We start from the raw sequence: 19628 nt of genomic DNA on the forward strand, positions 1-19628 counted from the left end.
AATATTTTGCACTATGATCCACAAAAAAAGACCCTGTGAGTACAAACAGAATGGTGGTGTTTTAAGTTGAACAGTTTGCACAAATCTCTGGAAACATTGGGGAACTGTGTAAATCTTTAAAGAAAAAGGATTTGCTACTTATTTAAAACCTCTTTAACTGTAACCATATACTGAAAGAGAGTCTCACTTATTTTGAGTTTGATGGCAGCATCACATCTCAAAGTTTGAGGTTTACCAGCTGCTCCATTTCAAAAGGCAAAATTCGTCCCCTATTCTTCCTTATTGTTCAGCCGTTTAACAGTTTTTCCATTTCTTAATGCACCAAATGTTTTCAATGGGTTACAGATCTGGATAATAAATCAAATGGACCCTCCCCTTATTAGCATGGAGGATGTGGTTTCCATGATTGACTTAGAAATTTACATTTTTGACTCAACAGACCAAAGGACAGTCTTTCACTTCAACTGGTGTTGTCCCTTACTCGCATGAATTTCTATGAATTTTCTGCATGTTTTATTATTATTATTAAGTACTGTAGGTGCTGAAATCCACAAATTCTTTGTTTCTTTTTATTTTTCAATTATGATATTGACCTCATTAGCTGTGAGATGTTGCACTAGGTTTTTCTTTTACTTTTTTTAGCCCTACCCAACTTTTTCGAAATATCTTGCTGGCACCAAAAACAAAACTGTACCATTATGACATTTTTCACAACCTCAAAATTCTTGTAGGCTGTATATTCGGCTGTTTTTTAATTCTGCTTTGAGCATGACTTTTTGATAAAAATGCAGTTAAACACATTAACAGCTCTCGTAATTAATTTGTTTTTTTTTTTTACTGATGTTACTGTTTTCCCACCCTGATGTCAAGATGTCCCTTTCCTAACAGTGCAAGATAAATAATTTGAGGGCTGTAATCTATATTGCTGGTGGGTGTAAAGCTGGGAAGAGCTAGGCAGTTTCGCTTTGGTATGGCACCAGTATTTTCCCTTGAGCAGGGAGAGTGGCGCTTGTGTTATCTGATGTTTTCACACATATTTTCTCAGTTCTTGTTTAGATTTTACTGCCCTTACTTGTGCTGCATAAATTATTTTTAAAACTACTGCATATATGATATATTGTATTAAATGAAAAAAAAAACAATATTTCCTAAAGGAGAGAAGATGAAGGTAGCAGGAGATGATTTATTTTCTTTTTCTTTTTTAAAAAGAAACAACAGCAGAAAAAGATGAGGACAAGTATTTTTCTCCATCCATTCCTCCCACTCTTTATCGCACATGTCCCTCTCTGCTCTACTTCCTCTCCTCCCTCCGGCTCTTTGCTCTGTGTGGGAGAGTACTGTATTGAAGTGGACAACTATCACTCTGTTACTGCAAAGACAAAGGAAAAAACACATTCTTTGGCAGTTTTACAGAAGCAGCAAGCAGTGATGGAGCCTGCTGTTAGAAACTTATATTGATGTGGGCTGTTAAAATGAACTGGGCTCGGGATCCGTCTGTACTAATGTGAATCAGTTTTCAGTTCTGCTTTGCATCTTCAACAAATGCAGCCCATTGAATACAGCCACAGATTACAGTTCCAGTTACAGATACTGTATTATCATCAGGTGTTAGAGTCACGCGTTAATTATTCCATAGGGGCAAAAAATGACTAACTTTTTGTGCTGAAACTATAAAAAGAATCTGTTTGAAAAGTTATAACACAAGTGTTTTAGTTGTGGGCCTCAGTTGTATGTAGTTTTGTTAATGCCACTCCTAATCTGTAGAAGTAGTTTGATGCCTAAATTTAATATAAGGTCTAGTGCTGGGCAATATGGCCATAAAATATGACTTGGTTTTCTTTCAGTGCTCTGGATGATTCACAATTTTTTTTTTCTTTTTTTCCTGTTTACATTAACTCAAGACAAAACATGATTCAAAAGTAGATTTATATTAAAATGAAATGCTGTTCCTCAGGTACCTACGGCAATATGTGCTGGTGGTAGCAGCCTCTTTTCACACACTGTAAACATATTAAAGAATAACAGTAGGAGCAGCTGTACAACAATAACAAAAAGGTGACCCCTGCCCACAGTAACTACGTATTGGGCTCTGAATGCTTCCAAAACAGAGATGACCTACACTCTGTTCTGCCCCTGAACGCCTCCTAACAGCACACAGTATCTTTTTGAGGTATTGCAGACGTGCACCTGATTTGTCTGACCACCTCAATTAAATCAAAGCACAGAGTTTTCCAAGTTTTTCAAGTGTTTCTAGGACATGCATCCAGGACCAGATGGGGTATCATTACAAGCTTTCAGTGTAGGACAGCTTAAAAAAAAAAAAAAAAAGCACTATTGTCATTCAATCTGTGGTGCTACAGCTCAAATTAGGTTGAGTTCATGCACTGCAACACAGTCATACTACAGATATGTCTGTAGGAAAGGTGATCAGTGATTTTAATTTTTCTTTCTGATAAATCTGATAAATGCATATACGCCTTATGTATCTATATAAGTGATGCTAAAGAAAAATCTATGATGAATGTCCATCAATGTTAATGACATCCTCAGGAAGTAAGTCAGACAGAATGAATCAATATTCCTACGTGTTCAGATTTGACTGAGTATTGACTCAGGCAATGAGTATAAAGATTTTAGAGCTAAAAATGTAAGGTTTGTCCTGAGGGTGGTGTTACAGAGAAGATTTGGGGGTCATTCAAATCAAGATAATTCATCTTGTAGACTGCCTGACATTATTTTAAATCTGCCCATTACTGCGTTCCGAGATTTCCACTGGCAATCAGGCAAACTGGTGTTTCCAACATGGGAGGGAGCTTCCTTTTCCTTCCTCTGGACCAAAGTGCTTATAGAGTCAGATGGTATTGGTCTGCAGGCAGTCAGCAGAAGATAAAACAAACATCCAGCTAGGAAAACACAACTATGATTCCCCAGAAAATAAAACTGCAGTTGACCAAACACTGAAATACATTAAATAAAAGTTTCAACAACTACAGTGACACAGTAACAGTGAGCACAGATGGTCCCGCCATAACTCAACCGTCAAACACGTGGATATATCAGGGTGTTCAGGTCTAACTCTATCATGCAGTCTTGCAGCTACACAACACAGAGCTTTGAGCACATTCTGTCAAGATAATTATGCATGTGAATGTGTGTGTGTGTGTGTGTGTGTGTGTGTGTGTGTGTGTGTGTGTGTGTGTGTGTGTGTGTGTGTGTGTGTGTGTGTGTGTGTGTGTGTGTGTGTGTGAGAAGGATACTGCTGCAGCAGGACTTGCTGGAACCTGTCGGTCGTCAGGAAAATGGGATGTGTCAACATGAAGTCATCCAGCAGCGTTTCTACACAAAGACACACACACACAGATAGAGGGAGAGAAAGGTTAGCCGTACACAGTGTATGTAAACGTGACCTGGAACACACATAACCTCTCTAATGGAACAAATAATTAAAAGCATCACTAAAAACACATAGTTCAATGTTAAGGATGGGTTGAAATTATACTGTGATGTATTACATGATATATTCAGTGGGATTTTACAGGCATAGCTGCATCTTGAGGTTAATTAAAGATCTAAACAAAGTCCATAGAGAGCACACACAAAATATATGGAAATAACCAAACAGAAACACTCCACACATAGTGAATACATGGCTCCAATTTAGACACACAAACACACTGAATATAATAAACATACTGAGATTGCTGCAACTTTGTCTCAATTTTATTTCATAATTCTGTTTTCTTTGAATTTTTGGCCAAGCTTAGCACAAACACAGGAAGCAAGAGGAAGCACCTAGCATAGATTACTCCTTAAAGATAAAGGGATAATGTTCAAGTAAGTTTTTGTGGTTTGCTCTCAGGTCGACTAATCGTTGAGCTTTATCGGTGATGCCTCCTTCCCAGATATGTTTTTTCCAGTATTGCCCAATCTCATGTTATTGCCCTGCCACTGTACACTGTTGATGGTTCAGTGGAACATCCAGTTTATTCTCCTGCCTTCTTTTCCCTAACCTGTCATGCTGGCTCCACCTTGCTGTAGCATTAGCTACTTTTGTCAATGTCAAATGTAAATTTGTAAAGCTGACCGAAAAATCCAGTGTATAAATATGTATTACCATGTTTAAAGTAATTTCATTTTGTTTTATAATTAAAAAAAAAAACAGGTCTGATGGGCAAATACCTTTATCAGACTAAACTAAACAACTGTTTCTGTCTTTGTCACAAATTAATCTAGAGACAGACACTCACAGAAAGAGAAATACACACTCTGAATATAGGACATGAACACATATTTAGTCCTAAGGACGTTGAAGCAAAACCAGAACTGAAGCACTTACAAATAGAAGAAAAAGATTCTGTTATAAAGAAAGATACATACGCACACAGACAAAAACACTGCTGTATAGTCTCTTTAGCAGAGACTATACAGAGGTGAACACTGCCCCAATCCCAGTTTTACTGAAACCATCTGTGTAACATGCACTATGACGAGCGGCTGCTGCTGTAAACAACTGTAATTTACGACGCTGAAACACGACTCGGAAGAAAACCTATGGTCATGTTTACTAAAATATACTACTGGTCTGTGTGTTTGTGTTGTGTGTGCTGCAACAGGGTCCGCCTCTCCATGGCAGTTTCCATAGAGACACTATGCTGCGGAGAGTGAGAGGATGAAGGGGGAAATGTGAGAGAGGAAACACTTAAATATAATAAAATGCAGAGAAGTGAGATGAACGTCATACAAGAGTGTGAGAGTGTGAGAGTGTGTGGGTGTGTGTGCGCGTACCAGAGAGATATTTAATACAGGATCAAAGTATAATACAGCTGTGATACTGATTGATTAGCAAAAATCAATATTACACTGATCCTTAACTATAAATTTTACCGGTTCTGTTGTGGGTTTTAGTGTTTTATTGTTGTTTTTTCATCCTTCTGAAAATTACAGAGGGAACTCATGCCAGGTTCCTGTCGCCTAGAGACTGCAGGGTTCATTACAACCTGTAATATGAAAGCATCAGAAAAAGCAAACAGCATCCCTATGATTTAGCTTTTCTCTGACTACAGTAGTTTTTAAGTCTGAGTGTCCCCTACTCCCAACCCTACCCTGGCAAAATTGTGCCCCTGTCGCCACAAGTTAGGTTTTATTTACGTATGGATCAACAGATTTTTAACACACAGTAAGTATCTTTACAAAGGAGCACCTTATTTAGCCAATTCTTTTCCCCTTTAAGCAAACTGTCACTATTAAAAGTGCACTTAATTAGCTATCAGCTGTTCCTTTTTGCAGTGTACTATAATTGGACGATAAACTACTACTGCGCTATTTTATTGTTGAAAAAACTTGAAAGCATGAAAATTTTCAAGCAAGCTCTCAATATAAACAAAGCATCTATTTACTATAATTTGTAAACATATTTATGCATGTTTCTGCATAATGGACATCGAAGATAGTCATAATCATACAAAGTATAAGTCTAAGTAACATGTAACTAAATACTGGGCTCTGAACATAAGTATAAGCATAAGTCTAAGACTGAAACTAAAAATATGTGTCTCATGTCTGTGTTCCAATTTGACTTTGAGCTAGTCCTCAGAGTGTGTATTTGACACAAATTGCATCCATCTATCTCTAAGTGTTTTAAAGTACCCTAATCATCTTCATGAATTACATTTTACAGCTCAGCTGTATAATAATTCATATTTTAGACTAAAGGAAAATAAATATTACAGCATAATTGTAGCAATAAGTATGTTTTTATTAAAGTAAACATTTATGCTTTAATGTCAGCAGGCTCCATTTGTGCTAAATACTGATTTATAGTCAGAAAAATATACAGCTGCAACAACTCTGTATGCAGTTATTATGATAATTTTGCACAAAGAATTATTCGAGGAAAAAACTGTTGAAAGAAACACGGTTAAAAGATAGTGTGAACATAAAGAGAGGACATGGAGAGAAAGTGTGAACGTGGGAGGTGAAGAAGAGAAAACCAAGTGAATCCAAATGGGATGTAAAGAGCGCCTACAAGCTCAGAGTGGGGACACCAGAGAAAAACAGAGAGGAGAGAGAGCAAGAAGCAAGTTTAAAGACTAGGAGGAAGAGAAACCCAAGTGTAGCAGTGCACTGACACGCAAATCTTCACCTGAGAATATCATTACATAAAAATGATAAATATCAGTTATTTTGAAAAATTCTTCACATTTTGAAACAAAAGGCAGCTAAAGGCCTCAGCATGTTTCGAACTGTAGCATTTTAATGAATACAGTGTTTGTTCCTAGGTGCCCTTCATAAGACTGATGTGAAGGAAACTGTGAGTTGTTTTTGCTTTTTGACAAAGGTCACTGGAAGAATAGTTCTAATGTCAAATTGTGAATAACAAAGAAATAATGTTTACTGTATGTCATGTTATTCTCTAGTTTTAACTGACCCTAGGTACATCAGAATCACGTAGATGTACGTGATAAGAGTGTTTTAAATTTCCTCAACTATGTAATAGATGCAACAACAAAGACGTTTACGCCAATCAGCCATTTCATTATGACTACCAACCTAATATTGAGTGTGAGCCCTTGTAGCAAGAGCTACATTGGCTCTTCTATTGGATCAGACTAAATGGGGCAGCATCAATGAGCTGCTCACCACCCTTTCACCGGTTTTCTGGTTTACCGTCCCTGAACAACTTACCGGCTCCTCAATTCAACTAAACCTCTCAGTGTAATTAGACTGGCTACAGAGAAACAGAAGCTGAACTTAATTTGTAAAAAAAATTATTGAATATCGTATATAAATTTTTTTTAGAGCTTAAAGTTTACAAACAATAGGACTTTATTAATAGTTTTATCTGGGTTACACAAGAGCCAAGGGATTATGAGAAAACTTAGTTCAATTAAAAACCTTCTTAGTGGAACCGTGTTTCCTGAAGGCAGCAGCAAGATTCGCATGTGAAGAAGCAAAAGCTTCTGAGAGCAGCAAAAATGTTCTAAGTTTATATTTTTGTAAAGAGAAGCTAGAGCTTTTTTTTCCCTGCGTGTCAGCTCTAAAGCCTCTAATTTGAGTCTTTTTCCCCTCCCACCTCCTCTGCTGCTCGCTCTCCCTCTCTTTTCCTCCCACTCCTCTCCAAATGTCTTGTCGAGAGCTGGTTGCTATGTGAACAGGTGCTAAAGAGCTTCTTATGTATCGCATGCAATCACACAGACACAGTACATGCATGTCTGATACAAACACTTAATGCTACACACAAAAATCTAACATCTTCACAAACGGGAAGTTGAAAAAGGGAACATGTAGCTCAGGGGTCAAAAAGACGAGGGGGAGGAAGGTAAGGCATCATGAGAGAGTTAAAAGAGTGGGCAGCTTCTTCACTTTTTTCTTCACATTTTCTTTTCTAAAGAAAAAACAAACCTCCTCCCACATAGAGAGCAGTCCTGTCATGCTGCCTCTCCAATTTTTTCAGTTTCTCCATCATCCGCAATGTTTTGGTTTGTAAAGTGGATTCAAACCCACACAACTGCTGTACACTAACGGCTTTTAGAGCAGGGAAGTCATCTGCAGTATTCAATTCATATAGACTGAGGTAGTTCCCAGGAATTCTTACCCAAGTCCCAGGAGAAATACTGGGATTTTCAACAGTACTTCCTGTAAGTGTAGATTAATGTATGTGGTGAGGGGAACACACCTTCTTCTCAACTCGTAACCAACAACCACACCACAGTCTACAAGAAATAATCCAAATGATCCCTGCAGAGGCTTTCTTCTCGGTGCTTTTCAACTGTGTGGCAAAATATTTTTATCATAACAAAGAAAAAAGCAGACTGCAACGAAAATCGTAGAAGTGGTTTAATCAGACACAGAGTCCTTTGCCTCCAGATCATAGCACAGAGCAGTGTCAACAAGATGCTGTTATAACAAAATGATACAAATTACGGTTGATATCACCTGACTCCAGTTCCAATTGCAAATGGAGTTTCAACTAGCTGATTTAGAGAGGCAACGTAATATTGTCTGAATACATGAATTAATAAAGAAAGCTGAATATAGCATGATATTGATAATTACTTTTATAGAAGGATACTGGATTGGAAAACCTCCTACCACAGTTCCACAAAGATCAAAACCAAATCAGACACACACACACAATTTGTTTGTTCCTGCATTTGTTTTCTAATGGGTCCAAATGCATCCAAAACTATGACAATACACACATACACAAACATTATCTATATAATGACAATATGGCAATGTGATCAGTGAAGCCTCCATTCAAATACAAATGTTATTTACATTCTGATTCTGCCTCATCTGGATGCCTGCCTGCCTGCCTCAACTCGCCTGTTGTTGAGTGAGTGAGTTATGTAAGAAGCTTTGGCAGGTTTGTTCCTCTTTTATTAAACTGTCAGAAAACTTATCGTCTTTCTGTTTTACCTGCAACACAGCTGTTTACACACACACTATTATGAGGTGGGAGACACATGTTACCCATAGCAACCTCTGGCTTTTCTATGCTTTATTATAAACTTTCTGCTTAGAGCCATGGATGAAGCTCATGTCCATGTTGGAACTGTATTTTTATAAACCAAACTCTAACGTATGTTAATATTTTAACGTTATGAAAATATGCAAGGAAGTGATTTGCACAGTTACCAAAAGCAGGTACAGCAGGAATGAGCCTGTTCTTGATTTAAGATTGGAAAATATGAAAAGTTACCAGACAACAAAGCCCAGCCAGCTGCTGGGAACAGTTCAGACTCACAAAGTCAAGTTACAAGCTCAGTATTATTCTCACTCAACTGTTTTGCACTTGTAGGACCGAAACATAACTGTAATGTTTCAGGGAAGCCGTCTGCAAGCTGAAGATTAGAGGAAGTTGGGAGATGCAGCAGGATAATTACCCTAAACACTAAATAAATGGTTTCAAACTATATTATTATATTTTATGCTGGCAGAGCCCAGACCTAAGAATATGGCTGAGCTGAAGTAATTCTTTAAGTTTGAATGGTTCAGAAATCTTCCTGTTGTACAGGTTTAATCCACACTCACTGGAATGTTGCTCAAAGTGATTGTGATAAATGCACCCATTTATTAAATTTAAGTGTTCACTTTCCACCAACATGTTTATTGGGTGTGTCCAATAGACACAAAAGATTCAAACTGCTTGTGTGTTATTAGTTTGAGCACAGTGTGTCTGTCTGGTCTTGTGACTTAAATCACATCCATTTTTATGTCCAATTAATGCTGAAAACCATGTAATCCCAGAAGTTTCACATGGTTAATCTGGCCACGTATACAAACTAATTGTTATTAAAACCCTTATGGCCTCTTGACACACCCACATGGTTTAAAACATCCACACCCTCTCACAAACACAATGACACCAATCACATCAATCATCACTCTGTGTGTGTGTGTGTGTGTGTGGTAAGACTGAACCTTGAACCAGGTTTATCCAGGCTACTACCTCAGTCTGCTCTCATACACATATAAACAAAATCCTCACGCAAACATGCAAAGAAAAACAGCCAAATCAGTGTACATTCGGTGAAAACATAAAATAGAAAATTCAGGCTTAAGGTCCAGCTCAGTGCTAAATCACTTTCTACTTATTGTCAGGCTTGAACACTGGAAAACGTCAGATTTTATACTAGAGCAACTTTTGCTTGATAAGAAATGTTTATTTTTATGGCCATTTTGTAAAGTTAAATCTGTCAGTAGAGCTGGAACAATATGTCCACATAATAAATTAACGCAATACAATGCCTTGAAAAAAAGGCACATTTGGATGCATCCAAATGTTTGGATTCGTTGCTAATTATGGTGGCATTCACTCCCAGCCATGCTAAAATTCATCTGAATAAGAAAAATCCATAACACAAATTAAAATAAAAAATAAAAATAAAAATAAAAAAAATACAACAAAATAAAAGACAAACAATATTAGTAGTTCTTGTTCTATATATTGTTCAGTGTAACACAGTAGAATCATCAGGTGCACAACTGCTTAATGTTCTGTGTAGCTCTTACCTACAAGCTTTGCTAGAACATATACAGTGACATAGTTCTCCAGGATCTAAATTCAGGCCTTACAAAGTAAAGAACTGAGGTCCGGATGTCAGAAAATGTAGGAAATCTGTGTGGGGCCAGTTCAAATTAATGGTGAAACCAAATGGCTACAAGAAAATACTCAAACCGTGTCGGACTCTAATCAGTTCAGGTAAAACTGAATGCGCTGTGCTAAAGGAAACCACTGAGAAATCTTATAGTAAATATTTAAAGTTATCATCGAAAGAGAAACCCTTGCAAAAAGAGCAGCAAGTGAAAAGACAATGTACATTTATAATAAACTTGATTGTAAATGATCAGGCAGCAGTAATCCTTACAGTGCGTTTCGCAACTGTTGGTTAATGTCAGTAGTCATTGTGTTGTTACTATATCTGTTGTGTTTCATACAAGAATTGAATGGAAGACTCCTTAGAGCAAATCCTGCTGATTTGGTGTAGGCAACCTCTTGCAGTTAAATGCAAGTGTATTTCTGATTGCAACCAGCACCAGCCCCTGTAGCATTGCATTACTAATTTGAAATGGTTCCTTCATTCATAGTGAAAGTAAATGATAAATGCACTAGGCTTTCTGACAGAAGTTATAGTTATTATTTAATGGTAAGTTAATGCAAGCATTAACTAAAAGTACAAAAAAATAAAAAATAAATCAAAAGAATAACTGTATTTACTTACTTGGGAAAAAAAACTGTACATGATTTTAAAAAATGCAGCTTTACAGTAATTTGGTTGGAAAGGAACCTAGTTGGAGAAAAAGATGGCTACTGACTTCAGCAGGTACTAGTCAATAATAGCTGGAAGAACTTTGACACAGTAATGTTTAGGCAATACTGTTGAGTGGTTAGGGTTAGGGAGGGATTGTTCATGGTGATAACTCTAAGACATGTCAAAACGATTAACTTTCATACAAAGACAGCAATTTTCCACTGAGATTAAGAGTTAGCCATATTTTGGCAGTCTGCGATCTTCGTCTGTAGGCAGGTGACGAATATAATCGTCACATCTTTTTGTTTCCACAGTGATTTACATTTCAATAATTCAAATATTTGTGTTTGAGCTTCTGTGTAATAGATTTTATTTGGAAATTGTTTGGGGCAGCAGTTGCTCGGTTGGTAGAGTGGCCGCCTATCAAGCATAGGGTCAGAGGTTCGCGTACCACTCTTCCCGACCGCATGTCGAAGTGTTCCTGGGCAAGACACTGAATCCCCAACGGCCCATCCTCCATCCCAAGCCTCGTAGAAATTGGGGAGGGTTGTTTCAGGAGGGCATCCGGCTTAAAAACTGTGCCAAATCAACATGCGGATAAAATGATTTGCTGTGGTGACCCTGAACTCACAGGATAAGCCGAAAGGACAACAACGATAATAAAAAAATTGTTTTAAAAAAGATGTTATTTGGAAATTGTGCAAGTAAAGACACATGTGCAACGCTGCTGATTCGAGCAGGTAAAACCAGACAGGTGAAAATCAATCCTCAGTGGAGGGAAGTGACACTCGACATGGAGAACATCAGAGAAGAGCATGCACTGAGCTCAGAGACAAGAAAACAACATTATTGTGAGGAAAGCTTGAGTGAGAGAATGTGTGCTGCAGGTGTGACGCAGACACAGGGAGCTAAAATAAAAGCTGCATGTGGGTCACACAAACTGAAGGGGACCAACAGGCTGAGGCTCTGCAGTAATCACATGTGAACCACAGCGTAATTTTCAGGCTGCTAAGACAAAAACCCATCAGTTTAGGACGATGTGGATTCAGACACATAGTTTCTCTCTGCTAACATTTTTAGACTTTTTTGAGACCACAGAGTAGAGTGATAGACATTACCATCCATACAGAGGACATACAGCATGTTCATAGTCATATTAATGTACATATATTATACAAATAAAACAGTGCAAATCACTTCCTTGCATTCATTCTTGTGTTCAAGTGTTAATCTGAGATACAATCCGACGTGTTAATAAAAAGCTTGCACACGTAACCTTTTTTTTTTAACACTCAGGTCTATGTGCACTAAAAATCAGTTATACCTTGCTCTCATAAGACTACATCTACATAAAGCCAGGTCAATCTGTACATGGAAATATTCAAAAAGTGCCTTCTGATTGTGTAAATCTAAGAATTTGGGCTTGGCATTGTAGGATATGAGGGGTGGAGCTTTGTAGAAATGCAGGTTTATCAGTCATCAAGCAAATTGTGACAGCAGTGTGGCATTTTAGCAATAGACACACCAAGCCAACATCAAAGAACAAGCAGTGACGTGTCATGTTGCCTTTGTCAGGGCCAAAAAAAGAATGTCTTGAATACACCACAAAGATTACAGCCAACAACCAACTAGCAGGTAGTTTCTCTGTCTGTGTAGGGAAAGCAAAAGACTTAGGACTGCAGCTATCCATCCATCTATATATTATCTGTAAATGCTTGTATTTTTCAGGGTTGCCTATTCCAGCTGTCACTGTGTGAGAGGTGGGGTTCACCCTGGAAAGGTTGCATGTCTATCTCAGGGTCAACACAGAAAGGCCTACACACACAACCATACATTGCCTGTAGTTTTACAGCGGTCTTATTTACTACAGACAGTTTATGGCTACTTCTAATTGAGGACATGTCTGATAAGAACTTCCGAATTGGACTACAGGTGGTAGCCATGGTCCCAGGTGATTCAAAATGCTGAACTGGCTGAAACGAGATCCGTCGAATGGGGTTTAACTAATGCCAACTATGTGGGACACGCCACAAACACTAGGACTGCAGACATAAAAACTTGAAGTGTCACGGCCCAATAAAGCAGTTCAACATCACTGTCTGTCTAAACTAAGAAGTATGATTTGCTTTCTGCCCATAGTTGCTCTGTGACAAAGCCATAACCCTAAACTTTCTGTAAATTGGTTTGCTATAACTGATGCACAAAGCAGGCATGGTAACACTACACAATTTTTTCTCCAATTATTTTTTGGAGGCTGGCAGCCTCATGTGTCCTCCAGCAGGAGGTAAATTAACTGTTTTGAAGATTGACTGTGAATGTTGTATTATGAGTGTCTTATTTGCATGTTTAAACACTGACAGTAATTAATGAATAAAAAGGAAAACTATGCTATATAATGTGTTATATTAAACATTAATATTGAGTCTGATTTGTATTATAACCCTGTATGCCAGTATAAATGTGTAATTGTAATCTTATACTGTGTTTTTAGGAAGACTGTGACATTTAAACAAAGCCTTTCATTAAGCCTTGAATTAAATTAGTGCATTTGCAGCTCGCACAAGTCAATAACTTCTTCATATTTGCAGTCTATTAATGCCCTTCACTCCTTGCAGCAACAGCACCAAATAGTGAATCGATCAATACAACAGCTGAAAAAGCAATGGACAAGAATTCATTAATACTCAGAAACCCACAAGTCCCAAGTAACCCCCAAATCCTGGAGAGATCCTCTACTACACCCCTAGCAGACCCTAAAAATCACAACACTTCAGGTAACTGATGAAAGAACGGATGCAGATTATAAGAAATTAAGTCCCAATTAATTGCTAATTTGGAGACTATGAAAGTAAAACAACCAGTCTGTGTTAGAAACCGGAGGTGTGGACTTTTAAGACAAGGGCGTTTACCAAGCAGAGGCTCTAATGAAAGAAATTCTCCTGCTGCATTATGGATAATGTGGGTTCCAGAGTTTCTGTGTTTACTGAAAAGTGTACAGTCTGACAGTAACAGATGAAATCAGTCTAAGATACAGTGTTGTTTCATTTAAATACCCTTTGCAAATTATTTTAACTGGCTGGAGAAGAAAACACGAAAAGTCTCTTTCTCATCTCTATCCATATACTAAGGGCAGACAGTAGGTATGCATCTTGTAATCGAAAGAAGTTAGTTGCAAAAGATAAAAGCAAAGTTTGTCTGGAATGGCTTGACTCAAATGGCAAGTAGACAGGTGGGCAGCCGATAATCATTTAAACAGGAAGCATCGGATCCTTTTAAGAAATGTGTAACCAATGCTGATTTTCACACCTTAGGAAACTCATTCATAACAAGGGTGATATAGAAAATGTGTGTAGACAAAAATTCAGGATCTCTCTATATAATCTCTATATAATCTGCTGTAAGAACTAACAAGGAACTCTTTCTGTCTCCTTAAAGTATAAGAAACAAACAAATCACAACAAAACACAGCTAATCACAGACCTTTGGACTGCAGCTCAGTCTCTGCTCAGACAAGGGGCTCAAACATACAGATTTGTGATTTACTTCTTGAAACAGGGTCAGAAAATAGGCGGCCACAATGAAGCTGCTTGGTTCATAAAAAGCCCCTAAAATTACAAAATGGCTGTCATTTCGTTCTGGGTTTATTCTGTTCGCCGAGGCTTTAGATTTTTGCTGAGATTCAGGAGCATTTTGAACTTTTTTTTTATCAAGACAACACTCTAACACGCAGCCTGAGGCAAAACTAATACTGTTATACTACTCTGAACATATCTGTGCCTCGGACTGGAGGCTTTTGGAAGCCCTTTTTTTTTTTCTTCATTTTCAAGTGCCTCATAATACCAAGATAGTTCTGTATAATTATTGTGTTCTTGAGGTAGCAATTGATGAAGGTTCTACATATTTCCTGTACTTTTCACAGTGCCCAAGTGTTAAAACTGCTTGTGTTGGTTTATGAGAGCTTATTAGTGTTAGATCTGATATAAGAGTGACAAAACGGACATATCATCACATCCATAAATAAAAATATAGCACATAGCACAAACCATACTGTCTGTCGATTATTTTGTTACATCCTAAAACCAGCTTAGTTCACTGCCGTCAGCTGCTAGTCTAATGTGTGGACCGTGGTGAATTGTGGGACGCACTTCACTGAATACAGCTTTAAAGCAATATAAGAAAAGTGCCCCTCAAGTGCAGATTAAGTGTACTGCGTGTTGTGCATTTTTCAAACAAAGGAGGAGGAGACTCACTCGCCTGCAACCAAACTACCAACAATGTGACATCACAGTTAGTTACTTACAACTTACTTAGTTGTGAGGAGAGAGAAAGAATTCAGGCTGTAGATTCAGGCTGTTCTCCTTCAGCTGTCACGTTTTGTGAAACTATTTAGGCGAACAACTGAGGTTAAGAAGAAACCGGTGTGTTTCTGTGGGAAAATGCTCTTTTATAATGCACCCAATTGGTGATTCTGGCAAACAGGCAACATTGGTATCTCACATTTATCTTATTACTTGTATGGCCGATTCGTCCCTGCTATTGAGAAAACTCAACCTTAATCTAAATGCCAACTATGAGTTACATGCTTGTGAATTAATACCGAAAAGAAAATACATCTGGACTCTTCACACCTGGGTATTATGCATTAAAATGACTATATCTCCCACACTGTTCTTTCAGACAGGCCTACTCACATCAAGTCTGACACTTGGCACTTTACTGTAGCAACCACTGTTTTATTTCAAACTGAATGTTCTCCAACACAGTCGGAGGAAAAAAACTGTGTAACTATCCAAATACTTTGTGTATATACTGCTTTTTGTCTTTGGTAAACCTCTCAGATTATGAAAGCTTGTTATAGACCAGAAACACAGAGGCAAACAGCATCTTCTTTGAAAAGCTTGCAGCTAGTCGTCTTTCCCTAGAGAATGATTTCATGTGAAATCTGCAATTACTGCTATGAGTGGTTTGGTTTATTACGATAATGTGGAGATGTTATTTCACTGTAATGAAATGATGCAGCCATAAAAAGATAAAAGCCACAGTTTGAATATTAAACAATTTATCAGAGTTTCAATGAAGGGCTGCTATTAATATTTTTTTCAAAATATTAAAAAAGATTAAAGAAATTTGAAGGGAAAATTATCAAATGCAACTTTAGTGACTGGAAGTCTGAACACGCAGTTTGCTTCCCTTCTAACAGGACATTTGGTTCAGACGGTCCATAATTTATCGGCATTGAATCATTCTGTGAAAAACTCAAACTGGACAGTGTGGTCTCTGCAACATGATGATGACAGCAGCCGCGCCGCTATATGCATACAATACACTGTGTGAAAATACACCAAGCTGAAGTTCATAGTGTCTAATTATCAGAGACACACTGTTAACTTCTTATTAACTGAGAGCTGTTGCATAACACTAACAGGTAGCAGCCAAATCTACACAAACACACAGTGAACTGATAATAATACTTCCTTTGTGAGTTTGTTAAACAAGGAAGCCGTGGATTATCTGAGTGCAAAAAAGGTGCACACAGTAGGAGGTCTTCATTACTTCACATCAGACTGTGTTTTTGCTTTCTGCTGCATTTTTAGTTATCACTTGTTACTCGTTTCTATAAGTTCCTGCAGATCTCCTGCCTTAATTGTCAGAAACTCTTCCCTTTTCCATTAATTTTTTTTAGCTCTGGTAGTTTCAGCTGTAAACCAGATATAAGTTATTGGTACTTTACAAGAAAATCAAACAGGTTGTGGCATAATTCTGCTGTCATTACACCGAGAGAAAATACTTTACTGTCTTTAGGTACCTCATTTCTTATAATCTGCATCCGTCCATTCATCAGTTACCTGAAGTGCCTATTTCAGCTCCCATTGGTGGGGGCGAGGTAACACCCTGGGCAGGTTACATGTTCTCCCTGTGCTTGCCTTCTAGCTTTGAGGCGGCAGTGCTGTAAGTGCCCAAAATAACATTTTAGATGTTGTTAAATAATTTTATAGAGCTGCATCTAATAATTATTTTTTTTGTCAATTAATCTATTGATTATTTTCCCTTTAAACCCTTTTATTTTTCGATTAATATATAAGAAATATAATAACATGTCGATTAATTTACTAATCAATCATTTATATTTAAATATAATAATTTAATGCCCTGCAGGGCATTATTCCTCCACCACAAAAAATAGGCCAATCTTAACTGGTAATCTGTGTTTTACAGACTAATATAAAGACTCTCCACAATATAATTAAAGCAAGAGATGGTTCCATTTAAGTTAAAGGAATGTGGTGCAATCTTCATTTTCTCAGTAAACAGTTCAGTTAAGTTTAGCTGAAATAGTGTAACAGAATAGAAGATTGAACAGGAAATCAGTCCCTATAACTGATTCCTGTTCTTGTCTGTCTGCTGCTAAGAGGGACTCACTGCTAACAGCAGCTACAGGGTCCTGCCTTGTTTGGGAGTGTGACTGTCTCAGTGTCCACCAGAATCTGTGGCACATTAGGTTAGGTAACAGTTAGTGCATTAAATGACGCTTTTACTGATATTAAACTTGTCAATTGGTGCAAATTTGGTGCAAAATCTTTAGTTACTTTTTTTTGGTTTTGATATAAAACTTAAGATTTTTATAAATGTTTTAATATATTTCAATATTTAAGAAAACATGCAATATGTATTTATATTTCTTCCATTAAATATTTTAGACATTAATAGAGCGTAAAAGACCAAAGGATATGTAGACACAAACACACCCTGCAGTGTTTAACTAGCAGCAATCACTGCTCTGCCTCTAAAGGCCAATGTTCATTTTCAAGAAACGCACACATAAACACACAAACACACACACAAGCATGCTGGCAAACACTGCTGCAGGAAAACATATACGTACACGCATGCATGCACACCCACTTCAGCTGTAATAAGCAGGCTGTGTTTCTGAAAGAGGACGGCAGTGATTATGTAACCACTGGATCTGTCTCTCTCACCCACACACACACACACAGACAGAGTGGAAGCTGCAGGAACAGTCTGTATAATATGGACTCAAAAATATAAATCCTCCTGCTGAAGAGAACAGGCAGGATCTGAATCTGACAGACAACATTTCCTCATAAAATGCAAGCCGAGATGCTGAAGACGAATACCAAAATGTCAAATTCAATCTTTTCTTTCCACTTGTCCTGCAGTAGCAGCAGCAGCCCTTTTTATTAGAGGACAGCTTTGCAGTGACAAATGATAATCATGTTCATCATCAATTAATGTGCTTTTCCCTGTTAATGTGTTTTTTCTGTATGTTACAGTTTCACAGAGCCCAAAATAATATCTTTGCCTTGTTTTGACAAAAAAATTTAGTTTACAAAAAAGTTTATAAAAAAAAAGACAGAGGAGCTGCCATCAGAGAAATTTTGATCAGATTTATTATTTAACACCAAGTGTTTTGGAAATTAGGAAAAACATGTTAAATCATCCAATTAATTCAGTAACATCAGTCTCATCGGTTATATAGACCAGCCCCTGGGAAACACATTCAGCAAGTCTGTTAGTGTCTTTCAGCTGACAGTGCTCCACAGTTTTTAAACTGGCCCAATAACTAATACAATGAGTGAGGTTTTAGCCGTTTCTCATTCAGCTACTTCCTCTTTATTTGGGTAAGTAAACAATTGGGCTTCTTTTGGACTTATAAGTGTTTTCAACCTAGCAATGTTCAGATATTTTCAAGAGGTAAAACTCTTATGGATGTACAGACTGAGAGATGAGAGGTAAACAGGCACATCTACGAGAAAGTTAGTGATTGTAGTATGGCTGCTTCTCAACAGAGCCATTTGGAGCAGCGGTGGATATTAGATTTTTAAGATCCTTCCCAATTGTTCTCTTTTTCTTAGTTATAGGGAACAAATCTGAACTAACAGTGTGACTTACTTAGAATACAATGACATCATCATCACTTACCTGTGCAGTGTCCATAACATTTTCCCGCCACGCTATCCAGCACAGTGAGGGTCAAGTTGTCCGGTGTGTCAGAATGAACAGGCGTGCCCCCTCCTCCGCCCCCCCCACTGCTGCTGCTCTCTGTAATCAGGCTGGCCTCTGAGCTCTGTTCGTCACTGGACAAGGAGGGACTGCGGACGTCCCCTCCTCCATGACCAGAACCAGCGCCAGACCCATTAGCGCTGCTGGGCACCGTGACCAGACCAGTCCCTGTAGCCGAGGGCCAGGATGGGGGGTCCTCGTTATCTGGGCTGGAGGAGAGAAAAAGTCAGAGTTTGCTACAATGACTGTTTATGGTTCTCAAAAAGGTGTGAACATGCAAACCTCAACAGCTGGTACAGAAATCCAACAAATGCCTCGAAATTTGAAACCTGGTCAACTGCAGCTATATCAGTCATGTGCATCTATGTTGATGATGGCTTACTGGGGTTTGAGCTGCATGAGAACTTGACCAGTGCTACACATAGTTGGACGATTTTCAACTACGAATGACTTTTATTATAATATAATCTGCTGCTGATTTTCTTGACTTCACTTGTTTGATCAATACACAGTAAACCTGAATAGAATCTTAATTACAGGGCTGAAACAAAGTGAAGCTGGACCACACTGAGCATCTGAGGGGCACTCATGAACCCAGAACCCAAAGCTGGATCCAGAAAAAGTCACCGACTGTCCCAGCATCTAGTTTTTCTGAACAGTCATTGCATGTCTGCTCTTCAAGTTCATCAAAATTGCAAATATGTTCTGAAATTATGATAACGATTGAAACCAAACTTCATAACCCGTGTTTCCACAGACTATGTTGACCGATAACTTATGATCTAGTGAAAAAAGCAGAATGTGGCATGTGATTGTTGGAATTACTGGATTTATACATTTAAGCTT

General features: G+C 38.0%; 1 protein-coding gene across 2 annotated transcripts in view; it reads right to left on the reverse strand.

The window, feature by feature from the left end:
* rapgefl1 (Rap guanine nucleotide exchange factor (GEF)-like 1) overlaps positions 1–19628 on the reverse strand; it is a 38074-nt gene that overhangs the window by 17054 nt on the left and 1392 nt on the right. For both annotated transcript variants that reach the window (XM_067476098.1, XM_067476099.1), the window contains exons 2-3: positions 18702–18991; positions 3258–3336 (exon numbers count right to left, since the gene is read on the reverse strand). In XM_067476098.1, the coding sequence (XP_067332199.1) occupies positions 3258–3336; positions 18702–18991 (369 nt within the window). The remainder of the gene's footprint in view (positions 1–3257; positions 3337–18701; positions 18992–19628) is intronic.

The sequence above is a fragment of the Channa argus genome, chromosome 15 (genome assembly GCF_033026475.1).
Source record: "Channa argus isolate prfri chromosome 15, Channa argus male v1.0, whole genome shotgun sequence".
Classification (NCBI taxonomy): domain Eukaryota; kingdom Metazoa; phylum Chordata; class Actinopteri; order Anabantiformes; family Channidae; genus Channa; species Channa argus.